Source organism: Ascaphus truei, chromosome 1 (genome assembly GCF_040206685.1).
Source record: "Ascaphus truei isolate aAscTru1 chromosome 1, aAscTru1.hap1, whole genome shotgun sequence".
Taxonomy (NCBI): domain Eukaryota; kingdom Metazoa; phylum Chordata; class Amphibia; order Anura; family Ascaphidae; genus Ascaphus; species Ascaphus truei.
This window is the reverse complement of record NC_134483.1, coordinates 475,556,721-475,577,377: the sequence shown is the minus strand read 5'-3', so window position 1 is coordinate 475,577,377 and position 20,657 is coordinate 475,556,721. Positions and strand designations below refer to the sequence as shown.

The 20,657-nt window shown below is 45.0% G+C and overlaps 1 protein-coding gene across 8 annotated transcripts in view; it reads left to right on the top strand.

The window, feature by feature from the left end:
* The window catches only part of NSUN7 (NOP2/Sun RNA methyltransferase family member 7), a 149,290-nt gene that overhangs the window by 112,277 nt on the left and 16,356 nt on the right, over positions 1-20,657 (top strand). For 7 of the 8 annotated variants that reach the window (XR_012787615.1, XM_075567520.1, XM_075567510.1 and 4 more), the window contains 2 exons: positions 4,161-4,278; positions 15,083-15,206. Coding sequence is in view for 7 of the 8 variants with exons in the window: in XM_075567520.1 (XP_075423635.1) it covers positions 4,161-4,278; positions 15,083-15,206 (242 nt within the window). In the remaining variant the exon portion in view is untranslated. The remainder of the gene's footprint in view (positions 1-4,160; positions 4,279-15,082; positions 15,207-20,657) is intronic. The other variant, XM_075567561.1, reaches the window with a different exon arrangement.

The following is a 20,657-nucleotide window of genomic DNA, read 5'->3' as shown; positions in this document are numbered from 1 at the left end:
CGAGCACAACCGTGACAGCAGGGGGGTCGGTGCGGGGATCGGCGCGAGGCTGGGGGGAATAGGTGGGAAGGAATCGGTGCGAGGCTGGAGGATATTTGCGGGGATCCGTGGTTGGATGGTGCGGAGCTGCTGAGGGGAGTGCGGGGAATGCTGGGAGAACTACAGTGGCTGCTAGGGGACATGTAGGTCTGCCAGCGCCTCACTCCACCTCCTCCCCCCTCCTCCCGATCGGGCGCGCGGCGGCCATTTTTTTATTTTTAAATTAGCGCGACCCCAGTTATAGCGCGGTCGGATCTGGTGGCCCCCGATGACCGCGCTATAACGGAATTGAGCTGTACTAAGTAATCTGTTGCGCTTTATTTGTTTCATCTGCAAACGAGTATGTCTGCCGTCTGGTGAAGCGTTTTCACAGTCCTGTGCAGGTTCTCTAGCTTTATGGACTAGCTTTGACCATATGAATGTAGAAGACCTTGTGCAAACAATTCAGTAGTAGTGTCCCACTAACTGTGATTTGGACCCAGTCCCATCACGCCTTCTCTTAGGCTGCGTTAATGTAATCGGCCCAGTGTTTGCCAAAATAGTCCTGTGCTATTTGCAGATGGGGATCTTTCCCGAACTGCTGAAGGAAGCAGTCATCAGAACTCTTCTAGGAAACCATAATTTGACCCAGATTGCATGGTGAATTACAGGCCTGTATCAAACCTTTCTTTCCTAGGGAAGGTTATTGAGAAAGTGGTTGCAATCCAACTGGAAACCGGTCTATCAAGCCATGACATTTATGACCCATTCCAGTCAGGATTCAGAAGACGGCATAGTACTGAAATAACCCTGATGCGTATGCTAAATGATCTCCTGATGGCAATAGAGGTAACTGCTTGACCTCTGTACCGCATTTGATATTGTGGACCATAGGATCTTAACGGAGTGAAAGACAAAAATGTCATATTTAGTTAAATACTTATCTGTTTATAAACAAGGGTCATTTAGTTCAATTTTTTGGCGAAAGTATTTTAAGCCTACAACCACTTCACGGTATGGCCTCTCTGTAGGTGCTAACACTGCTGCACCTGCAAAATGATCTGGTGGGTTTGGGTTCTTATCTTACAGGGAACTTACGAAATTGTAATTACAGGGGCTGTGTGTGTATAATGGAGCGCCTGAAGGATTTCTGTGACCTGGGTTTCACAGTTCTCAGCTGGTTCAGATACTTTCTCACTGGTAGGTCACAGAGAGTATCTTAAAGAGTGTACTCCTGCACCCATCCCCGTCATGTGGAGTGCCACAGGGTTCTATCCCATCTCCTAACTCGTTTGCATGCTGCCACTAGGTGACGTAATCAGACCGCAAGACTTGGGTTATCACTGCTATGCAGATGACCCTCAACTCTACTTGTCCTTTGCACCAGGCATTAAGGACCCATTATCCGTCTTCAGTAGATGTTTATCTGAGATCCTACAGTGGGTGTGTTCCAGTTGATAAGGTTGAATCCTGATGAGACAGAAGTGCTCATGGTGGATTCTCACCGTCAGAAGACAACAAGACGGCAGATAGGTCAACACACTGGCCTTAAGCTCGGGGACTCCCAGCTGCTAAACTCTGTCCATGTGCAGAATCTTGGTATTGTGACTTGACCTTTAAACATCAGGTGTCAGTCATGATTAAATCTTCAGTTTTCCACCAAAGAAAATAGCCAGCATTTAGCACTTGATTCTGCCAGAGGCGATATTACTAGGCTTATCCATGCCTTTGTGTCTTCACGCCTGGGCTACTGCAATGCACTCTACACTCCCAATCGCTCACTTCGAACTGCAGACAAAGGACTCCCAACAGTTCCCAGAATCTCCTTAACTACCCTTTGGGGCTCGAGCTTTTAGCCACACTACTCCCACTCTTTTGAACAGTCTGCCTCATACAGTTTGAGAGGCTCCCTTCTCTGGAAATCTATAAAAACAGGCTCAAGACTTACCTGTTCACCCAAGCATTTAATTAATGAACCACAACCTGTACAGCATTTAATAGCTACAGTAATGTCCCATCCTGTATTATATCTTTCCTTGCGTTTGGTCTTGTTAATAACCTTTAAATGTTTTCTTCTTTTTCCCTTTTTGTAACTGTGAGGTGCTTCCCGGGATGCCGGTATCTCTCTGCTGTTTAAATGTCCAGCGTCACGTGGGCCAATTGGAAGCCGCAAGGGATGTCACGACTTCCTATCGGCCCGCCCTCAGGACGCCGGATATTTAAGTCGCCATTATGTTAGCCAAACTAGCCCAGCAGGAGATGCTACCGGCACCCTCTTCCGCAGTAAGTATCTCGGGAAGCAGGAGGTCCCCAAACTGAAATTAACACCGTTCAGCTCCGAAGACACCCTGCTTCAAACCTATTTTAAAAAGTGTCCCCCAGGAGTGCTTCATGAATGTTTCTTTTATTTATTTTTTATTGTATTAACTTGTGAGAAATTCATCTTGCTTTAACTTCTCTCTTTTGCTAAAGCTGAAAATGTCCTGCTTCACGTTGGATAGTGCTGTTTTTTTGCATAGGTCCGTAGAAAAGCACACAAGTCAAAATTAACTGCAGACTGCATAAAAAGCTGGTTACAAACATCAGACCATGTATTATTTGAAGTACTACTGATTTACATTTTTTTACCTACTCTGGTGGTTATTAATTAAAATGTGATGGAGCTGATCGGGGCACAATTACTCAAACTCCCATTGAAGTCGACAGAAGATTCAGTGCAATTTTGTACCGATGGACTCTAGCGCAGTTTAATTAACAACCCTCGTTGTAGATATTTAATTAACGCTGCAATAATTTCTTCCTTGTTTTCTGGTCTACTAGCGATTTACACACCTTTTCTAGATTCTGCAGTGCTGAAACGGCCGGCAACTATATCAGGAAAGATCTGTTTGATTTTGACAAGGAAACGAAATATGGGCATGTCTACATTTTTGGATCTTTTTAAAACTCAAAACATTGATTTACATGTTTAATGTAGATCAGTGGCGTAACTAGGCACAGGTGGGCCCTGGTCCAAGTTTTTTCAATTAATTTTTTAATGGCCACCCTTTCATCCCGGGGCCCTACCTGTAGAGCAGGTGCGGTGGCAGTGACTGAGGGAGCCCACTCAGGTAGTGATCGTGCAAGTTGGGCCCTGATTCCAGCGAGGCCTAAATTCCATGTTTGGACCACTTGAGCGGGCTCCCACCACCACAACCAGAACCGCTCCACAGGTAGGGCATGGGGGGTGAGGGGGACGTTTCGAAATCCTGCAACGGTGTTCCAGCGGGTTGAGGATGGGCCCCCAATGTTGGTGGGCACTAGTGCAGCCAAACTGCCTATACATATAGTAGTTCCGCCACAGATGTATATGAGTAATCCAGAATAGTATACAGTAGACTCCAATTGTTTATTACCTTAGTTTTCAGTCCTTCTTTGTTTTGGGTCCTTTAAGGCACAATATACTGATGGAGTAGGGTCTAAGCACCACCAACGGAATTAACATGTTTTTGCTGCTCTTCCTTTGCTATCAACTGTTTTTGTGTTAATGTGCCGTGAGATGGTCTTCTTATTCTTTAGGTATATTTTGCTTCAGACCTCCTTCAAGCTGCCCTGGTCAGGCTAATCGGATATTTAAAAATCTCCACAGCCTGTTCAATGCACCAGGTTGAGGAAGTGGCAAGGGGATATGTTATCTTTCACTAGCAATTTGTGGTAACTTGTCCTGCTCCTTTGACATGAAGTTGTACCTCTTCAGTTTTAAAGTTGGCCCTAAAAAATAAATGCATTAAATAAAGTGGGGAGGAAAAAAAGGTAAAGGTGGTATTTTGCTTTAAAGTGCATCACCTCAAGAGAATTTTTGTTAAGCATTGCACCTTTTTTTCATGAAAATAGAATGACCTAGTCTACTGAAACCTGGTTTTAATGCATATGAAATGTAGGAGCAGAGACATTACCTGGATGATTATTATTATACAATATACTGCACATTGTACATATAATATAAAGCACAAAGGCTGCTCTTAATAATAAATAATATTTTCTTCTGGTATTGGACCAATGTAGCCTTAAATGGGGAGATCCCATGGTAAAGTTCTGTGCAGTGTTGTAGTGCTACTTTTATTTATGTTGTTATTGCTCACATGTTGAATTTCTATTTGCAGTTAATAAAGTGCAAGGAATTGTGTACTGCACTTGCTCAGTTTACCATGAAGAAAATGAGGATGTGATCAATAAAGCCCTGAAATTCAAAATGGAAGGCAGCAATGTACTGCCATATAGGTAAGGAGAAACTAGAGCAAGTAAAATGAGCCTGCTGCCATCATTCGCAAAGGTCTTGTTCACCGTATCAAGCCCTGAGAGATTATAGTGTACGCATTTCCACTTTCTCTACATTAAAGCGGCATTCCAAGCTCGCCGGATTTTTTCTTCCTTTTTTTTTTAAATGTAATTTTTTTTTTTACATAGGATTTGAAGCATGATATCTCCAGAGCTGAACTCTATGAATTCCAGCTCCAGGGAACCCCTGCTTCTGGAGATACTTACCTTCGTAAGGGGTGCCGGTAGCTGCTCTGTCTCGCTAGTTCAAGCTCACGATTTTCAAAGCTTCTGCACCCTGCCAGCCAATAGGAAGCCGTGATGTCATCCGGGTATCTCAGGAAGAAGGGGTTCCACAGAGCTGGAATTAATGGGGTTCAGCTCCGGTGGAGATCCCCTGCTTCAATCCCGGGTAAATAAAAATTAAAAAAAAACAGCCCACTTGGATTGCTCCTTTTAAAGAAAAATATTTTGATTCGACAGTAAATGTGATTATTTGTTTTGTCTTTTGATATTAAGACTTCTGAATATCGAGATATTGTGTTTGATTGCATTGATATGTTTTTATAGAAACTGCATGAAAGCATTATGGAGGTGAGAAACACAGAAAAGCAAAAACGATTTCCAAAATGTCAGCCCTTTGTTTACTTATAACAAGCAGCTGGTTTTTTTTTTGTTATTAGAGTACACAAAGTTACCATAGAATCTAATTAGAACAAGTTGTATTTCTGAACTGCAGCATAGAAAGTGCAAGTCTATAAATGATTTAAAGCAGAAACTAGTAGGTTTGGTAATAACAAAAAATATGCCCACATTTAACGAGGTATTCTTAAAATAATTGTGGTAGTGTTGTACTTGAGTCATGGAAAATTGCAGAAAAGTAGTAATGGGCCTTTATTAATAGCTGTTATTTGAATAAAACAAAGGGAAGACCCATTTGATTAAGAATTTGCTGAAAATATCTCAACACCCAGATTTTATACCTGATGTTTGCTGCAACTACAATACAGTACGTACATTCAAAAAGTGACCGATGCAATGTAAAATTCAGAAGACAAAGTATTAACTGCTGTAGAAATTAAGTCATGTCACTTATCCTTTAACATTTTAAAGGCATTGACTCTTATTGCAGCACACCTTGCTACAGTTGTCTCTCTCATGCCCTGACTTTGTTTTGTGAAGACTTGTCCATAACGAGAGATCACTGCATCCACAGAATTAGGCAAGATCAAAAGTGATTGCTTTGTGGTCTGCTAACTGGAAAAAGCTGTAGAACTGCAGGTGAATCCTAAAACTCTCCAAGCACTTGAATGTTCCCTTCATGTGCCAAAGAGATTGTATAGGGCAAGCTGTGCTTTTAGTTTCACTGCCAAACATTGCTCCTGCATGCAAAGGGATCTCCTGCTCTCAATTATTTAATTGTTGCCATTAAATATCTGGACTGCATGAACACTTGTCCTCGTCAAGCAGGTCTGGCACCACTCATCAGTCTTGCAGTAATATTCCTTCAGTTTGCCTGTTGTTTTCTTGAACACTCCTTGTAAATACACATTCTTCTCTGCATGTTTGCTGTCTTTTCTTTTGTATTGGATTCTGCCCAGTGTCAAATCCCCTACAGTGTTGTATGATTGATAGATACAAACAGAACACATCTCAAAAGATTTGATGGTTTTCATCAGGGGTTTGGCATTCTGAGCAATGATTTCTGTCAAGTGGCAAGTCCATTACTGTTTTTAAAAGCGAGATCCGCCTGTCCATTACTTGCGTATCGAGCAAATTCTCAATTTCACTTTCAATGAACTTGTGATAGTCATTTTCATGCTCAGGGTGGTTAAGACCTGGATCATACCACATATTCCACGGTGTCACACTGGTTCTGGACACAGGTTCTGGTCATTACTAGGCTGTTCTTTTCTGTAAAGAAAGATTTAAAATACCAGGTTATAGTATCTGCGATTAATAATAGATACATACTGTACCCACGCATTTGGACTAGATACAGTAACCAGGTACATTATTGGTCCTGTTCTTGGGAGGTTGTTGTGACTCACTGCAGGTTCCATGTGTAATTTATTTTATTACTATTTGTATAATTCTCTGTCATGCTATATACAGTACATTGCTGTTGCCTAGTATGTTTCTAGGTTTTTATGTTCTGATTGAGGCTCTAGATGTCTATACATTTGCTATATCTACTGACTGTACACTCTCTCATATTACTATTAGGGTGGTGTAGTGTAGGTATCCTTTTGGATATTGATTTGTGAGATTAGAAGTAGGTTCTAAAGCTAGTATAGATTTAATTGGTAGCATCATGATTGGTGATTTATACCTGGTGTGATGTTTTTAATGGGCTGGAGGGGTATATTTTGCCTCCTTTGTGAGCCCATAGTACAACACTGATTTGAAGCCCCTGAGGAAGTAAGACATCTTCACGAAACACGTAAGGTGATCCAGCGAATCAGTGTTGCGTTTGGTAATCCCCGGTGGCCATCTTGGGAGTGATGTCAGCCCCAGGGGGAGGCGCTGAGTTGCAGGCGATTGGAGAGGAGAGCACAGGCAGCCGAATGAGACACTGATACACAGTGTATGTGTGTATGGCTGGATCCTAGAGGTCCATGAGGTGATTCTTGATAGACTTGACGGTGTTACTGTATATGTGTTTACTGCAGTAAACACAAATGGGAGTGCAATTGTTCATTATTTTTAATGTGTTCTATTTTTGTAGAATAAATTGTATACACTGAGAGTTGTCTGTGTGTTCTCTTCTAATTTGAGTTGAAGTTGATTTACAGAAGTTTGGGGGATATCTCTTTGATGAAAGCAGGACTTCTCTTGTATTTGTGATTGATCCTATTGAGACAGAGCTGATTGATAAGATCTTCTATGCCAGGACTTAATTTTGGGGCTTATCCTATATGTCTCAATATCTGATTTACTAGTGGTTTAAATTTTTCTGCTTTGTTTTTATGTTTTACTTGTCCCAGTATCGATATTTGGTTGAGCGCTGATTGGATTCTAGTGTGTGTGTGTGTGTGTGTGTGTGTGTGTGTGTGTGTGTGTGTGTGTGTGTGTGTGTGTGTGTGTGTGTATCTGTACCGTGTTAGCCGAGCTTATAATCAAAAACGAATAAGCGATACCGTTCTATTGCTAACTAAATGCTTTTATTTGTGCGAGCTTTCGGGATACACTGATCTCTTCTTTCGGTGGTGTTACAATGGATAAAGCAAGAGAGGTTTTTAGTGTGTGTGTGTGTGTGTGTGTGTGTTTATGTATATGTGTGTGTGTGTGTGTGTACTTGACGATGTTTCATTTTATGACGAACGGCATATCCGACACTTTATAATACATCCAACGGCATTTTTCAGACGCCAAAACGCCTTATCCAATGCTCATACAACGTGATGCCAAGTTGATACAATCAACCAATCACAAAGGTGCAGTTCAAGGAAGTCGCCCAGCTCGGTCTGTGTGAAGGTTTTGTGGTGTATTTTTGCCCTTAACCATGTCTGATAAAAGCAACAATGACAGTGATGTTGCTCAGAAATGTAATAGAAAGCCTGTTGTATTCCAGGGTCATATTTGTAGAAGACGTCTTCAAAATGTCTTCCAAATTGTTATTAATCAGACAAGAACGTTGTTTGTTTTTGTTCATATTTATGATAGAGAACGTTTGTTCACAAATGTAAGTACTTCATCTCCCCCAGTCCTTTTCAGCAGGCCCCCTCCCTCCTCATCTCCCCCAGTCCCTTTCAGCAGTCCCCCTCATCAAACAACCCCCGCCCCCTATGCCTACCTGATGGCGACGGACCTCAGCCAGGAGGTATTGACCGTGCGGCTACCGGTATCAGGGTGAAGCGCGAGGTAAGAAGCGCGCTCTGGCAGCAGACTCCGGAAGTTTCGGGTCACACTACTAGAGTGTATCACCCTGCTGGAGCGGGCTCAAGGGGGGTGCTGGTGAGCGTGTCAGTGCGTTCATCAACTGCTGGTGTGGCCTCGGGGGGGGGGGGATGGGGGGAGCGCGTCAGTGTGTCCATCCGTCCAACTGCTGGTGCAGAGAGGGGACTGCGTCACACCGCTGGAGCGCACTCCTTCCTTCCCTACCAGGGAAGGGGAAAGGGGGGGTGGAGGGAGGCTGTCGCGGGCCGCACAGGACAGGGAGTCCCGGCGGGCCGCATGCCGCCCGTGGGCCGTATGTGGTACAGACTTGCTTTAGAAGTTAAATTAAACATAATAGAGCATTCTGAGAAAGGAGAGACCAATACAGAAATTGGCCGCTCATTGGATATACCTCGTACAACAATTGGGACAATTCTGAAAGACAAGGCCATAATATTGGGACAGGTTTAAGACTCGGCTCCTATGCAAACCAAAACAAGAAGGCAACGTGAAGGACATATTTCTGAGGTTGAAAAACTCCTCATCTTATGGCTGGAAGATCAATCCCAGCATCATGTGCCTATTAGTCTAGCCTTAATTCAAGCCAAGGCTTTGAGTCTTTTTGAGGGCATCAAGCACCAGCATAGAGAAGGGTCCAAGATTGAAACATTCACGGAAAGTAAGGGCTGGTTTATGCGTTTTAAAGACAGGGCAAACTTGCATAATTGGGGAAGCTGCTACAGCTAAAATGTTCCTGTAAAATTAGCACATTTTATAGAGGATGGTGGCTATTGCGCTCGTCAAGTGTTCAATGTAGACAAGACTGGGCTTATTGGAAGAAAATGCCCAGTAGAACCAACGTTGCAAAAGGGGAAACATCTATGCCTGGTTTTAAAGTTGCCACGGACAAGCTTACTCTTTTGCTTGGATCAAATGCTGCAGGTGATTTAAAGCTAAAACCTTTGCTTGTTTACAATGCAGAAAACCCTAGGGCAGTTAAGGGTTATGCAAAGACAACACTTCCAGTTTTTTGAAGTCTATGCGAGGCATGGGTAACAGGGAGCCTTTTTGAGGACTGGTTCCAACACCATTTTGTTCCTGCCGTGGAATTATATTGCACGAAGCAAAATCTTGCTTTTAAAGCATTGCTACTCCTGGACAATGCTCCTGGCCATCCCATGTACCTGTATGATTTCCATCCAAACATTATGGTGGAGTCCATGACCCAAACACCACCTCATTGATCCAGCCTATGGACCAGGGGGTTATTGCTTCCCTCAAGGCCTACTATCTTAGGCGAACATTTGCTCAGGGCAACGAATGAGGAAGGAGGTCCAACCTTAAAAGAATTTTGGAAGTGTTTCAACATTCTCCATGCAGTGAAAAACATTGTAGAGGCATGGAAAGAGGTGAAACAATCCAATTTAAATGGTATTTTGTGTAAATTGTGCTCTGATTTTGACTCTGATTTCCAAGGCATTACAGAGACAGTTGCACAGGTTACTCAAAGTGGGCAAATGGGTAAAGATCTCAACTTAGAGGTGGAAACAGAGGATATTGAGGAGTTGCTGGCATCACATTCTAAGGAGTTGAGCAATCAAGACCTGCAATAAATTGCAGATGAAGAGGCACAACAATCCTTGTAAATCCTTAACAACAAAACTGTTGAGTGAGGCATTTAAGCACATTGATAGTGCCATGGACATATTTGAGGAAATTGACCCCAACATTGAACGCAGTTCAATTAGTCGAGGGATGTCTATCCTTATCAGCTGATTTGGAGAGACCTACAGGCAGAAAAGGAAATGATCTGTCCAGAATTCGTTGGTTTCTTCAAGAGAACCAAATCTTCCAATCCACCTAGCACTTCTGGGAGTAGTCCACCTACATCACCTCCAAGAAACCCTTCCAAATCCCCTCAAAGAAGTCCTTCCCAACCCCTTCAAGATACTCCCCAATCACCTTCTTCGTTCCTCCAATAATTGGTATTGCTCATACTCCGTGCTTGACAAATCACCCAAAAATCTACTCGCCGAACCAAAAAATCTACTCGCCACCTAGTCCCGCCCCAACCCCGCCTCTAGTCCCGCCCCCAGCCCCGCATTTAAAAAAACCATAAATGAAATAAATTGAATAAATTCCTAGTAAGAACATTTTTTTGACATAAGTTTATTTATTGTATTACATTATACTACAATTAGTCCTTGTTGTGTATTCGTGTGTGTGTGTGTGTGTGTGTGTGTATAAATGTCGAATCTAGAAAAAAAAGCCAGATGTGAATGACTAGTTTCCTGCACCCCTTAAAGCTGCAGTTCAGTCTTTTTTTTTTTTTTTTTATTAATTTTTTTACTTCAATAGTTTTATGTGTGCAATCTCTAATTACCTAAAGAACTGTATAGCTGCAGGTCAATTCGTTCTCCATGTATTGATCGGCGAAATTTGGTGACATCATTAGTGAAGGGATCTGTTTTTTTTCTGCTTCTGTCTGTCAGTGGAAGCTCATGAATATTCATGAGCACTCCTGCACTGACATGTGCTAGAGGGAGGGCAGGGCTGACAAAGGGGTGTGCAAGGGCTTGTGACAGGACATGAAAGGGCAGTGCTTTAGCAAATGGTTGTTAAAATAGAATACAAGAAAATTGGTCTTTCAAAGTTGTTTTTTTAAAAACAGAAAATGCTGAAAGTAGTAGTGTTTTTTCTTACTACAGAACTGATTTATTAAAAAAAACACACATGCAGGATATTGACTGAACTGCAGCTTTAACTAGTGCCTGGATGCCCCCACAATATTTAAAGCAGCAATCCCGCCTGGGATCTTACCTGATCCGCAGACCCTCAATGTCCAGATACCGCATTCCCACAATGTTATACATTGGAGGGGATGTGTTCCCTACCTGTCGTCTGGGTTACGGGGGATTCCGATGTCTTCCGTGTGAAGCTCGAGAGTTAGATCTGGAAGAAAGCAGTATAGGTTATTTCGGTGTAGTATAGGACAGTTAGGATATACAGGGTAAATAAAATATCCAGATCCAGGTTGTGAGACAGAGAGAGGGGGTGAGACAGAGAGAGGGGGTGAGACAGAGAGAGAGGGTGAGAGACAGAGAGAGGGTGACTGTGGGCGGGTGGGGTGACTGACTGGGTGATTAGGTGGGGTGACGGGGTGTCTGACTGGGTGGGGATTACTGACTGACTGGGTGGGGTGACTGGGCAGGGGGCGGGGGTTGGTATGACTGACTTTTGACTGACTGGGTGCGGGGTATGACTGACTGGGTGGGGGGGGGGTATGACTGACTGGGTGGGGGGGGTATGACTGACTGGGTGGGGGGGTATGACTGACTGGGTGGGGGGGTGACTGACTGGGTAGGGGGGTATGACTAACTGGGTGGGGGGTACCTCTGGTGTCCTACACGTTCTCTCTCTCTCTCTCATACACACACTCACACTCACACACACACACACACTCACACATACACACACATACAGTACACACACACACACACACACACACTCACTCTCTCTCACTCTCTCTCTCTCTCTCTCTCTCTCTCTCTCTCTTTCTCTCTCATACACATACACACACTCTCATACACACTCTCTCTCTTACACACACACACACACACTCTGTGGGGAGGGAGCGGAGAGGGGGGGAAGCGGAGACAGCCATGGGGACCGAGGGGAACACACCTTCTGGCATCTCCCGCCATGCGCGAGCAGCCACAGGCACCGGGGGAAAGCGGGGACCGTAGGGCAAGCGGGACTGGGGGGGGGGGAGACATCTCCTGCCCCACGCTTGCAGCCACGGGGACAGGAGTGGAGACTGAGGGGAAGCGGGTCCGGGGGGGGAAGGAGTGGAGACTGAGGGGATGAGGGGGGAAGCGCTTACAGGAAACGGGGACCGAGCGCGCGAGGAACAGGAGCAGCCATTACTTACCCCTGCAGAGAAGGGCTCAATTCCGCGTCACGCTCAATCAGACAGGAGGATATTTTTTATTTTTATTTTAATTTGTGGTGGGGGAGAAGCGGGGACAGTCACGGGGACCGTGGGGCAAGCGGTGACCGGAGGGTAACCGGGACGGGGGGGGGGGGGGGGAGAAGAGAGGAGAGGACATCGCCCGCTGCCATCTCCTGCACTAGCAGCCACGGGGACGGGAGCGGAACCGTAGGGCAAGCGGGACAGGGGGGGAAATCCCCTGCTGTCATCTCCTGCCCCGCGAGAGCAGCCACGGGGACAGGAGGGCAACCGGGATGGGGGGTTGGGGGAAATAGCCCGCTGGTATCTTTTACCCCGCGCGAGCAGCCACGGAGACAGGAGCGGAGACTGGAGGGGATGAGGGGGGAAGCGCGCGCGAGGAGCAGGAGCAGCCATTACTTACCCCTGCAGAGAAGGGCTCCATTCCGCGTCACGACCAATTGGCCAATCAGCCAGGAGGATATATATTTTGTGTTATTTATTTATTTTTATTTTTTAAAATTTGCGCAGAGCAGGGGAAAAAAGTAGCTGGCCACCGGCCAATTTCCGTTCGCGCCTGGCGAGTGGGTGACCGGGTTTGTCGAGCACTGCTCATACTGTACAGCAGGCCTGCACAACTCGTAAAGTGAGAAGGGCCGAACTGCTCCAAGGAAGAAAAAAATTGGCCCGCACGGGTAAAACCATCATCATCATCATCCTCATATCTCCCCCAGAACCCCTCACTATCAACCTTTGCGATACTCCCCATCTATCTCTCATAACCCCATCTCTCCCCCTCACCCACACACACAATACTCCCCCTCCACATCAAACACACAATACCCCCCTGCACAGCACACACATCACACCCCCCCTGAACCTCACATCGCTCTCCCCCCTTGCACCTCACATCGCTCTCCCCCCTTGCACCTCACATCACTCTCCCCCCTTGCACCTCACATTACTCTCCCCCTTGCACCTCACATTACTCTCCCCCTTGCACCTCAAATCACCCCCCTTGCACCTCAAATCACCCCCTTGCACCTCAAATCACCCCCCCCCCCCCGCACCTCCAATGACCCCCCCTGCACCTCCCATCACCCTCCCCCTGCACCTCCCATCACCCTCCCCCCCTGCACCTTCCATCAACCTCCCTCCCTGCACCTCCCATCACCCATTACCCTCTTCCCCCCCCCCCCTGCACCTCACATCACCCACAGGGCCGCCAACAGAAATCATGGGGCCCGGGACAAATGAAAGGAGCAGGACCCCCCCCCCAACCCATAGCGCACCCCCCCCCCACCCCGAACCCATAGCGCACCTACCACGAAAAAATATCTTTTAAGCGCAACTTTTACTTAACTGTTTTCTTATTGTGATACAGAAAAAAACATTACAATGCAACCTGTTTATTTTTTATATTTTCAACAAAAGACATGTGTCTGCCTGCCTGGGTGGGTGAGTGAGTGAGTGGGTGGATTACTGGGTGGGTGAATGACAGTGACTGGGTGGGTGAATGGCGGGACTGGGTGGGAGACAGCAACTGGGTGGGAGACAGCGACTGGGTGGGAGACAGCGACTGGGTGGGAGACAGCGACTGGGTGGGTGACAGCGACTGGGTGGGTGACAGTGACTGGGTGGGTGACAGTGACTTACCTTGACCAGGTGGGTGCAACTTGCCGCCGGACGCTTTCCCCTCCTTCCCCCGATATCCCCGCGGCAGCTGCCCGGGACGGGAGGTGGGCTCGGGGGCACGGGAGGTGAGCTCGGGGGGACACGGGAAGCTGGCCGCAGGGGGAAGCGGTGGGAAGCAGGCCGCAGGAGGAGCTGACTGTTACTTCCCCCTCCGTCCCATGTTGGGAGCAGGGGGGGGGAGCGGGCCCGAAGGAGGAGCTGGCTGGTACTTCCCCCTCCGTCCCACGTTGGGAGCGGGCCCTGCTTGGCATGCGTGCCGGGACCGCGTGGATTCGCCGCCATTTAAAAAAATTTTTTTTATTATTATTTATTTAATTAACTGGTGCCCAGCCAGAGTCATTGCGGGCCGCACAGAGGGGCCAGGCGGGTCGTATGTTGTGCAGGCCTGCTGTACGGTATATAATTTTATTATACAGTACTGGATTCAATAAATATCTTTATACATCATAATTTCTGTGTGTACTGCATATATTATTGGGTGAGTACAATATTCTGAGTCATTGTGTGTTAAAACGGCATTCACGAACAGAACCTCATTGTATAACAGTGATCCTATAGGATAATGGATTCTGCATTGCGACGCTTCACTATCTGACGCCATTTTCAATAACGTTTTGTGCCGGTTAACTGAGGTGTGTGCGCGTGTGTGCGTGTGTAACTCAGTTCCCTGGGAAGGAGGAAAAGCACTGTCCTTGAAGGATCGAGTTGTGAAGGAGATTTTTCTTGTACACTCCTACAGTAAGCGCAAACCATAAATCTTCTAATTACATTTTTTTTTCCCAACAGAAAAGACACAAGTTTACATTGAATAAAAGTTTTATATTTACATGATGTAGTTATGCAGCAGCTTCCACACTTTCTCACATTTGGAACCAGGGGTGCATCCAAGGCTGAACCGTGCTGTTAAATATAGTGCCGTTTAGTAAGTGAGGGCCCGGTTCAGAATATGAATAAAATAACAAAACAAATGCTGCATTGCCAGATGGGCCTGCAAGACACAGGTTTTTTTTGTTTTTTTTACGTTAACTCCATCGAAGTACCACAATTTGTATATTTTAAACCAAGCATCAGAATCCAATTCTGTATACATGGATGCATAATGTATTGGATACCCAAATGAAATCTCTTCTGTGACCATTGCATACTACTGCCACTTTCATACAGTATGAGACTTTCCAATTTTATATACTATAGTGTAAGTTATCAGGTGTATTATACCAACATTTGAATTAATATTTACCACAGGCTTGGTCCTCCTGTTATTCCTCTCTGCTCTTCATCAGAAATTATATCATCCTCTGATAACATTTTCAAAGTGGAACCATCTGAGATTACCAATGGCTGCTTTCTAGCTGTCCTGACAAGGGAGGTAAGACAAAGGAAATCATATGCTTGTCTGCTGTCAGTATTTAATATTAATCTTTTTGAGTTTGGATCAACGTTTATGGTTGGGGGAAAAAATTAAACCTTTCCTACTTTACAACATTGACTACAATACATGTAATCACTTCTCACACAAGTATCCCTAGCCTATTCCAGAGTATACAGTATCTGTAGGGGTATAAAATGTCCTTTATCTCTTGTATAATTACACAAGCAAACAACCACATTCTGGTTGTAGCACATAAAAAGAAATGTTTAATCTGAAGATAAATACTCGCATACAAAAATGTTGGTGACGTCAAATATGTTATAATATCTTCATAGATGGTTGTATTATTATTCTATTTATCATTGTAAACCTCTGTCTGATCTTGGTGGTATATCTTCTCTCCCAATGTTAAATCGTCTCCTTCTTGGTCTAATCATGTCTCCTAGCTACATCTATCGGTACTTATCCAGTGAATATCCCTTAGGCTAGGTCCCCAGTGGCCACGGCTGTTGTGCGCGCCGCACACAAGGCACAGGCCTCTATGGGGCAGGCCCCAGTCGGCGTGTGTGCGTGTGCGCACAAGGTGCGATCACTTTGGCCAAACGACAAGAATTTTGTATTTTGTCGTGACGGCCGAGCATTGGCCACATCGCGGCAGCGGTTCAGCCAATGTGGGCGAACCAGCCGCGTGATATGGCCATGGCCATGCCCCTGCCATGCCTCCCCGTTGCCAGTAGTCCACCTGGTCGCTCTGATGCCGGGATCGAGCGCCACCAGGCACTCAGTCGCTTGCGCGCCGCGCGCACTGGGGCCCTAGCCTAAGTCAGCCCTTCCTTTTACTAATTCTATTACCAGATGATAAGGTATGTGTCCTATAGCTTAAAACTGATGTCATATCTGGTAAGGAACTTCCCATCCTCCATACAAGGGAATACATTTATATGATCAGTTTTGATTACCTCAGCATATCATCAGTTATCAATACCAACTGTCTGTCGATGATAACTCAAATGTTACCCCCAGGGCCCTCCTTGATCAGACAACCCAACACAGCTGCAATCCCATTATAACTTGTAACCCTATTCTAATGTAACAATTAATCTACAGAGAATACCAATTCACCACCATTAGAATAATGTGTGCAATCAAATCTGTTTTATAGAATCATTGCAAATCAGAACAATATCATACTGTATGTGTGGCATCTTGTTTTTACACACCGGATTCAAACCGAATTACAATATAAGAATATTACTGAACCTGAATTCTTACAAGGGGTGACTCACATCATTTACAAAAAATTTAACTGTCTTCCTTCGATATAATAATTCTCAACTTCTAATGATGCCCTTTTGATGTTTATGGAGTTTACAAGGGTTGACCCACTGGTGTCAAGTACTGTAAATGTCAAACCTTCTTCTGCTTTTTTTTTTCTTTTTTTAATTTCTTTTTTTTAAGATATTTTGTATAGCTTTCAGGGAGTTATTAACATCTGAATAAAGCGGACCTCCACTTCTGTTTCCAGTTTCAGGAGATGGGTCTCAACCATGTGATCAGTATACAATATATCACATAGTTTCTGTTCCAGAATTTATTTGACACTATGGCCTTCTGGCAACAGGTTACAGCAAACTTTTTGGGGTGGGAGGAAATTAAGAACGCTTAAGTATGACGAAATCCAGAATGTCATTGAAATGTTTCCTTCAACCTTGGTTTGCCAGAACTGAAGAAATATTAACTTTATTTACAGTATATAGCGCTTTTCCCAATGGGACTCGAAGCACTTCAGTTGCAAAAAGAAGAAAACATTTAAGGTTATAAAAGAGATCAAACACAAGGAAAGATACCATACAGGATGGGACGGTACTGTACTTATTAAATGCTGGGCACGTTGTGATTCATTAATTAAATGCCAGGGTAAACAGGTAGGTGTTTTGCCTGTTTTATAGATTTTCAAAGAGGGAGCCTCCCGAACTGTACGAGGCAGACACTAGCAAAGGGTTGGAGCAGCGTGGCTAAAAGTTTCTTATCAGAATTCAACCTCAACCAACTGGCAGTCTTCCACTCTAGGAGCTCAGATAAACATCTATTGAAGACTGATGAGTCCTTAGTAGCTGGTGCAAAGGAAAAGTAGTGTTGTGTCATTTGCATAGCAGTGATAACCCAGGCCATGCCATTTGATTGTCACCCAGTAGCAGCATGAACACTGAGAACAACACAGGAGATAAGATAGAACCCTGTGGCATTCCACATGACTGGGACACTGGTGCAGAGGAGTATGGTCCTGAAGATGCTCTGTGACATGCCAGTGAGAAAAGATCTAAACCAGCTGACAACTGTGCCACCCAGTCCACATAAATCCTTCAGGCGCTCCATTACTAAGTACAGTACCCTCCTGTCTCTCGCCACCAGGAGATCATTAAGCACACAAGCCAGAGCTGTTTCAGTACTATGCCGTCTTCTGAATCCTGACTGGAATGGGTCATAAATATAATGGGTTGATAGACTGGTTTATAGTTTGGTTGCAGTCACTTTCTCAATAACCTTCCCCCAGGAAAGGAAGTGTTGATACCGGACTGTAATTAGCCATGCAGTCCAGATCTAATGAAGGCTTTTTTCTAGAAGAGGTCTGATGACTGCTTCCTTCAGCGGTTCGGGTAAGATCCCTGTGTGCAAAGAGTACAGGACTATTTCGACAAACACTGGGCTGATTACATTAACACAGCCTAAGAAAATGCATGTTGGGACTGGGTCCAAATCACAGGTAGTGGGATGCAACCCCTGGATTATTTGTACAATGTCTTCTCCATCCAGATGGTCAAAGATAGTACATAAAGCCAGAGAACCTGCATGTTCATACCTGGAGCCTTGATACCCATTAGATAGCACAGTTGGACCCAGTCCGGATGGGGGTTACTTTATCAGAGAAGAGAGCAAAATCATCACAACATGACTGTGAAAAGGCTTCATCAGGTGGCAGTCATGCTGGTTTGCAGAGCCTCTCCACAGTGCAGAAGAATAACACTGGACAGGTCAATCAGTTTAATTTAAGCTGGTCCTCAAAAATGCGAGACCTCCATCAGTGCCGCTCAAGCCTGCTACCCTTCTTCAATTCCCTAATAGAACTGTCAAACCAAGGGGTATGCTGGTGGGACATGAGGAGTCATATGCCAACAGGAGTGATCCATTGCAGCCCCTATTTCTCTATCAGAAATGGACAAGAAATCTAGGTTTGCCATCAGGCCCTGGGGAGTCAGACCCCTTAGAGGGTGATACCTGGTTCATGGGTGAGGTATTTTGGAGTTACCTAGTCTAACCAGACAACTGGGTCTATTGTAGATCTGGGAAAACAAGTTCAAGTGTGTGTCCACTTTTATGGGTAGTAGAACAAACAACTTGTGTGAAGCCCAGAGCATTCATTATGTGGAGGAAGTCCTTGACTAAATATCATAGACTCAGGCAGTTAACCCCCCCAAAATAAGCCATCTGGGGTGCTCCAGGAAATACCTTCCCATCTCCAGGGGGTCGGTAGATGAGAAGGATTATTAATATCACACCGGTACCACTCACTCAAATGATTGTCAGGAATTTCTCTGGAAATTATTGAACCCTGGTCTTTCTCACTCCCAGCCTGAATTTCCTCTCCTCAGCTGTCGCGAGATGCTTGTTTTCTGCAAAGAACTGAGAATCCTGATTATGAATGAGGAACGGGTGCTGAGCATTAAACTGCCTGCCCTTTATAAACCTCCCTTTCTTGTTCCTCCCTTGCCTGTTTATTGTGGGTCGCCCTGTAAGCAAGCTCTCTGCCACTTGGTGTTACTTACTGTTGCTGTGTTCTAGACCCTGCTTGGCTGTTACTATGCTTTGCCTCTCTCCAGACCTAACCATTTCTTCATTCCTGCTAGCCTGTCACAGCCCCTGAACTCAAGCTCTGCAGTCGCACCCCGTGACAGAATTAATAGGATCTATTATGGAGCCCGCTGGAACAGGGCCCACTCTGTTTCTGCAAGTGACGCAAGCCATTTCAGACTTTCAAATGCAAGTTGCTGAGCTTCAAGGCAGAGTGCACGAGTTGGAAGGTCAGGTGTGTGAAGTAAGTGTTAACCCTGTTCTGCGAGACAAAGTTGGACATATAGCCTGATTTTTTTTTTTTTTACATTTTTTTATTTATTTATTTTTGATGCAGTTTCAGCTGCAAGACCTACATGCTTTCCAATACTCGCCCAGTTAGCGTGTCGTCTGACTCTCCCAGAGAAATTTGATGGTGACCGGCACCAGTTCAGAGGATTCCTAAACCAGTCCAGACTCCATTCCCAGATGCACGCCACCATCTATACTACTGATGCTGCGGAAATTGGACTGATTCGTTTCCTTACTAAAGAATGAAGCCCTCTCCTGGATATCCCCTTTTTCTGGAACAAAATAGTACTCTGTTGAGGACCCTGCAAGACTTCATGGATGCTATGAACCTGGTGTTTGATGACCCTAATCGCTATGGCAGAAGCAATTCTGATAAAGCTCCCCCCGAGAAGGCGTATAGCTGCTGAATATGCCGCGAAATTCCATAGATTTGGTAGCTGACACCTGGAACAAATCTGCACAGAGGCTGCATTTTTTCGCAGAGGCCTTTCCGATCAGAAAATGAATGAACTCGCTCTGATTTTTTGCTCCAACGGTATTGGAAGACTTAGTTGACCTCTGTATCCAGATAGACCGTAGGATTTCGGAGAGGAGACTCGAGAGACATGGGTGCTAAGAACGACAGCTTCCGCAACTCCTGAAGCTGAACCAATGCAGGTGAATACTGTTCGAGGACCAATCTGCTCTGAGAAAAAGCCAAAGTCTCTCTGAAACTTTTGTTTGTATTGTTGCAACTCTGGGCATTACCTAGCCAGTTGCCCAAAAAGCCTAGGAGTCCTTTGTCCGCTCAAGGTCCTCAAAGATCTTAAACCTTTCTCACTGACTGCCCCACACCTCTGGAATGCCCTTTCCTTCAATACCCGACTAGCACCTTCTCTATCCACCTTTAAGACCCACCTTACAAACACAGCTGCTTAACGAAGCATACGAGTAGCTCAGTGGCTAATACTATCCACCTGATACATAAACCTTGGCCCCTTGCAGACGCACTTACCAGAATGCCCTCCTACTGTCTGTTATTCCTAGCTACCAATTAGATTGTAAGCTCTTTAGAGCAGGGACTCCTTTTCCTAAATGTTACTTTTATGTCTGAAGCACTTATTCCCATGATCTGTTGTTTGTATTATTTGTTATTTATATGATTGTCGATTGTATTACTAATGTGAAGCGCTATATACATTAATGGCGCTATATAAATAAAGACATACATACATACTGTGAATGCTGTTCACTCTTATCAGCTACAGTCTGTCACAACCTGTATTCTTCACCACTCAGGAGGATGGCAACGTATCCATCAAATAGCCC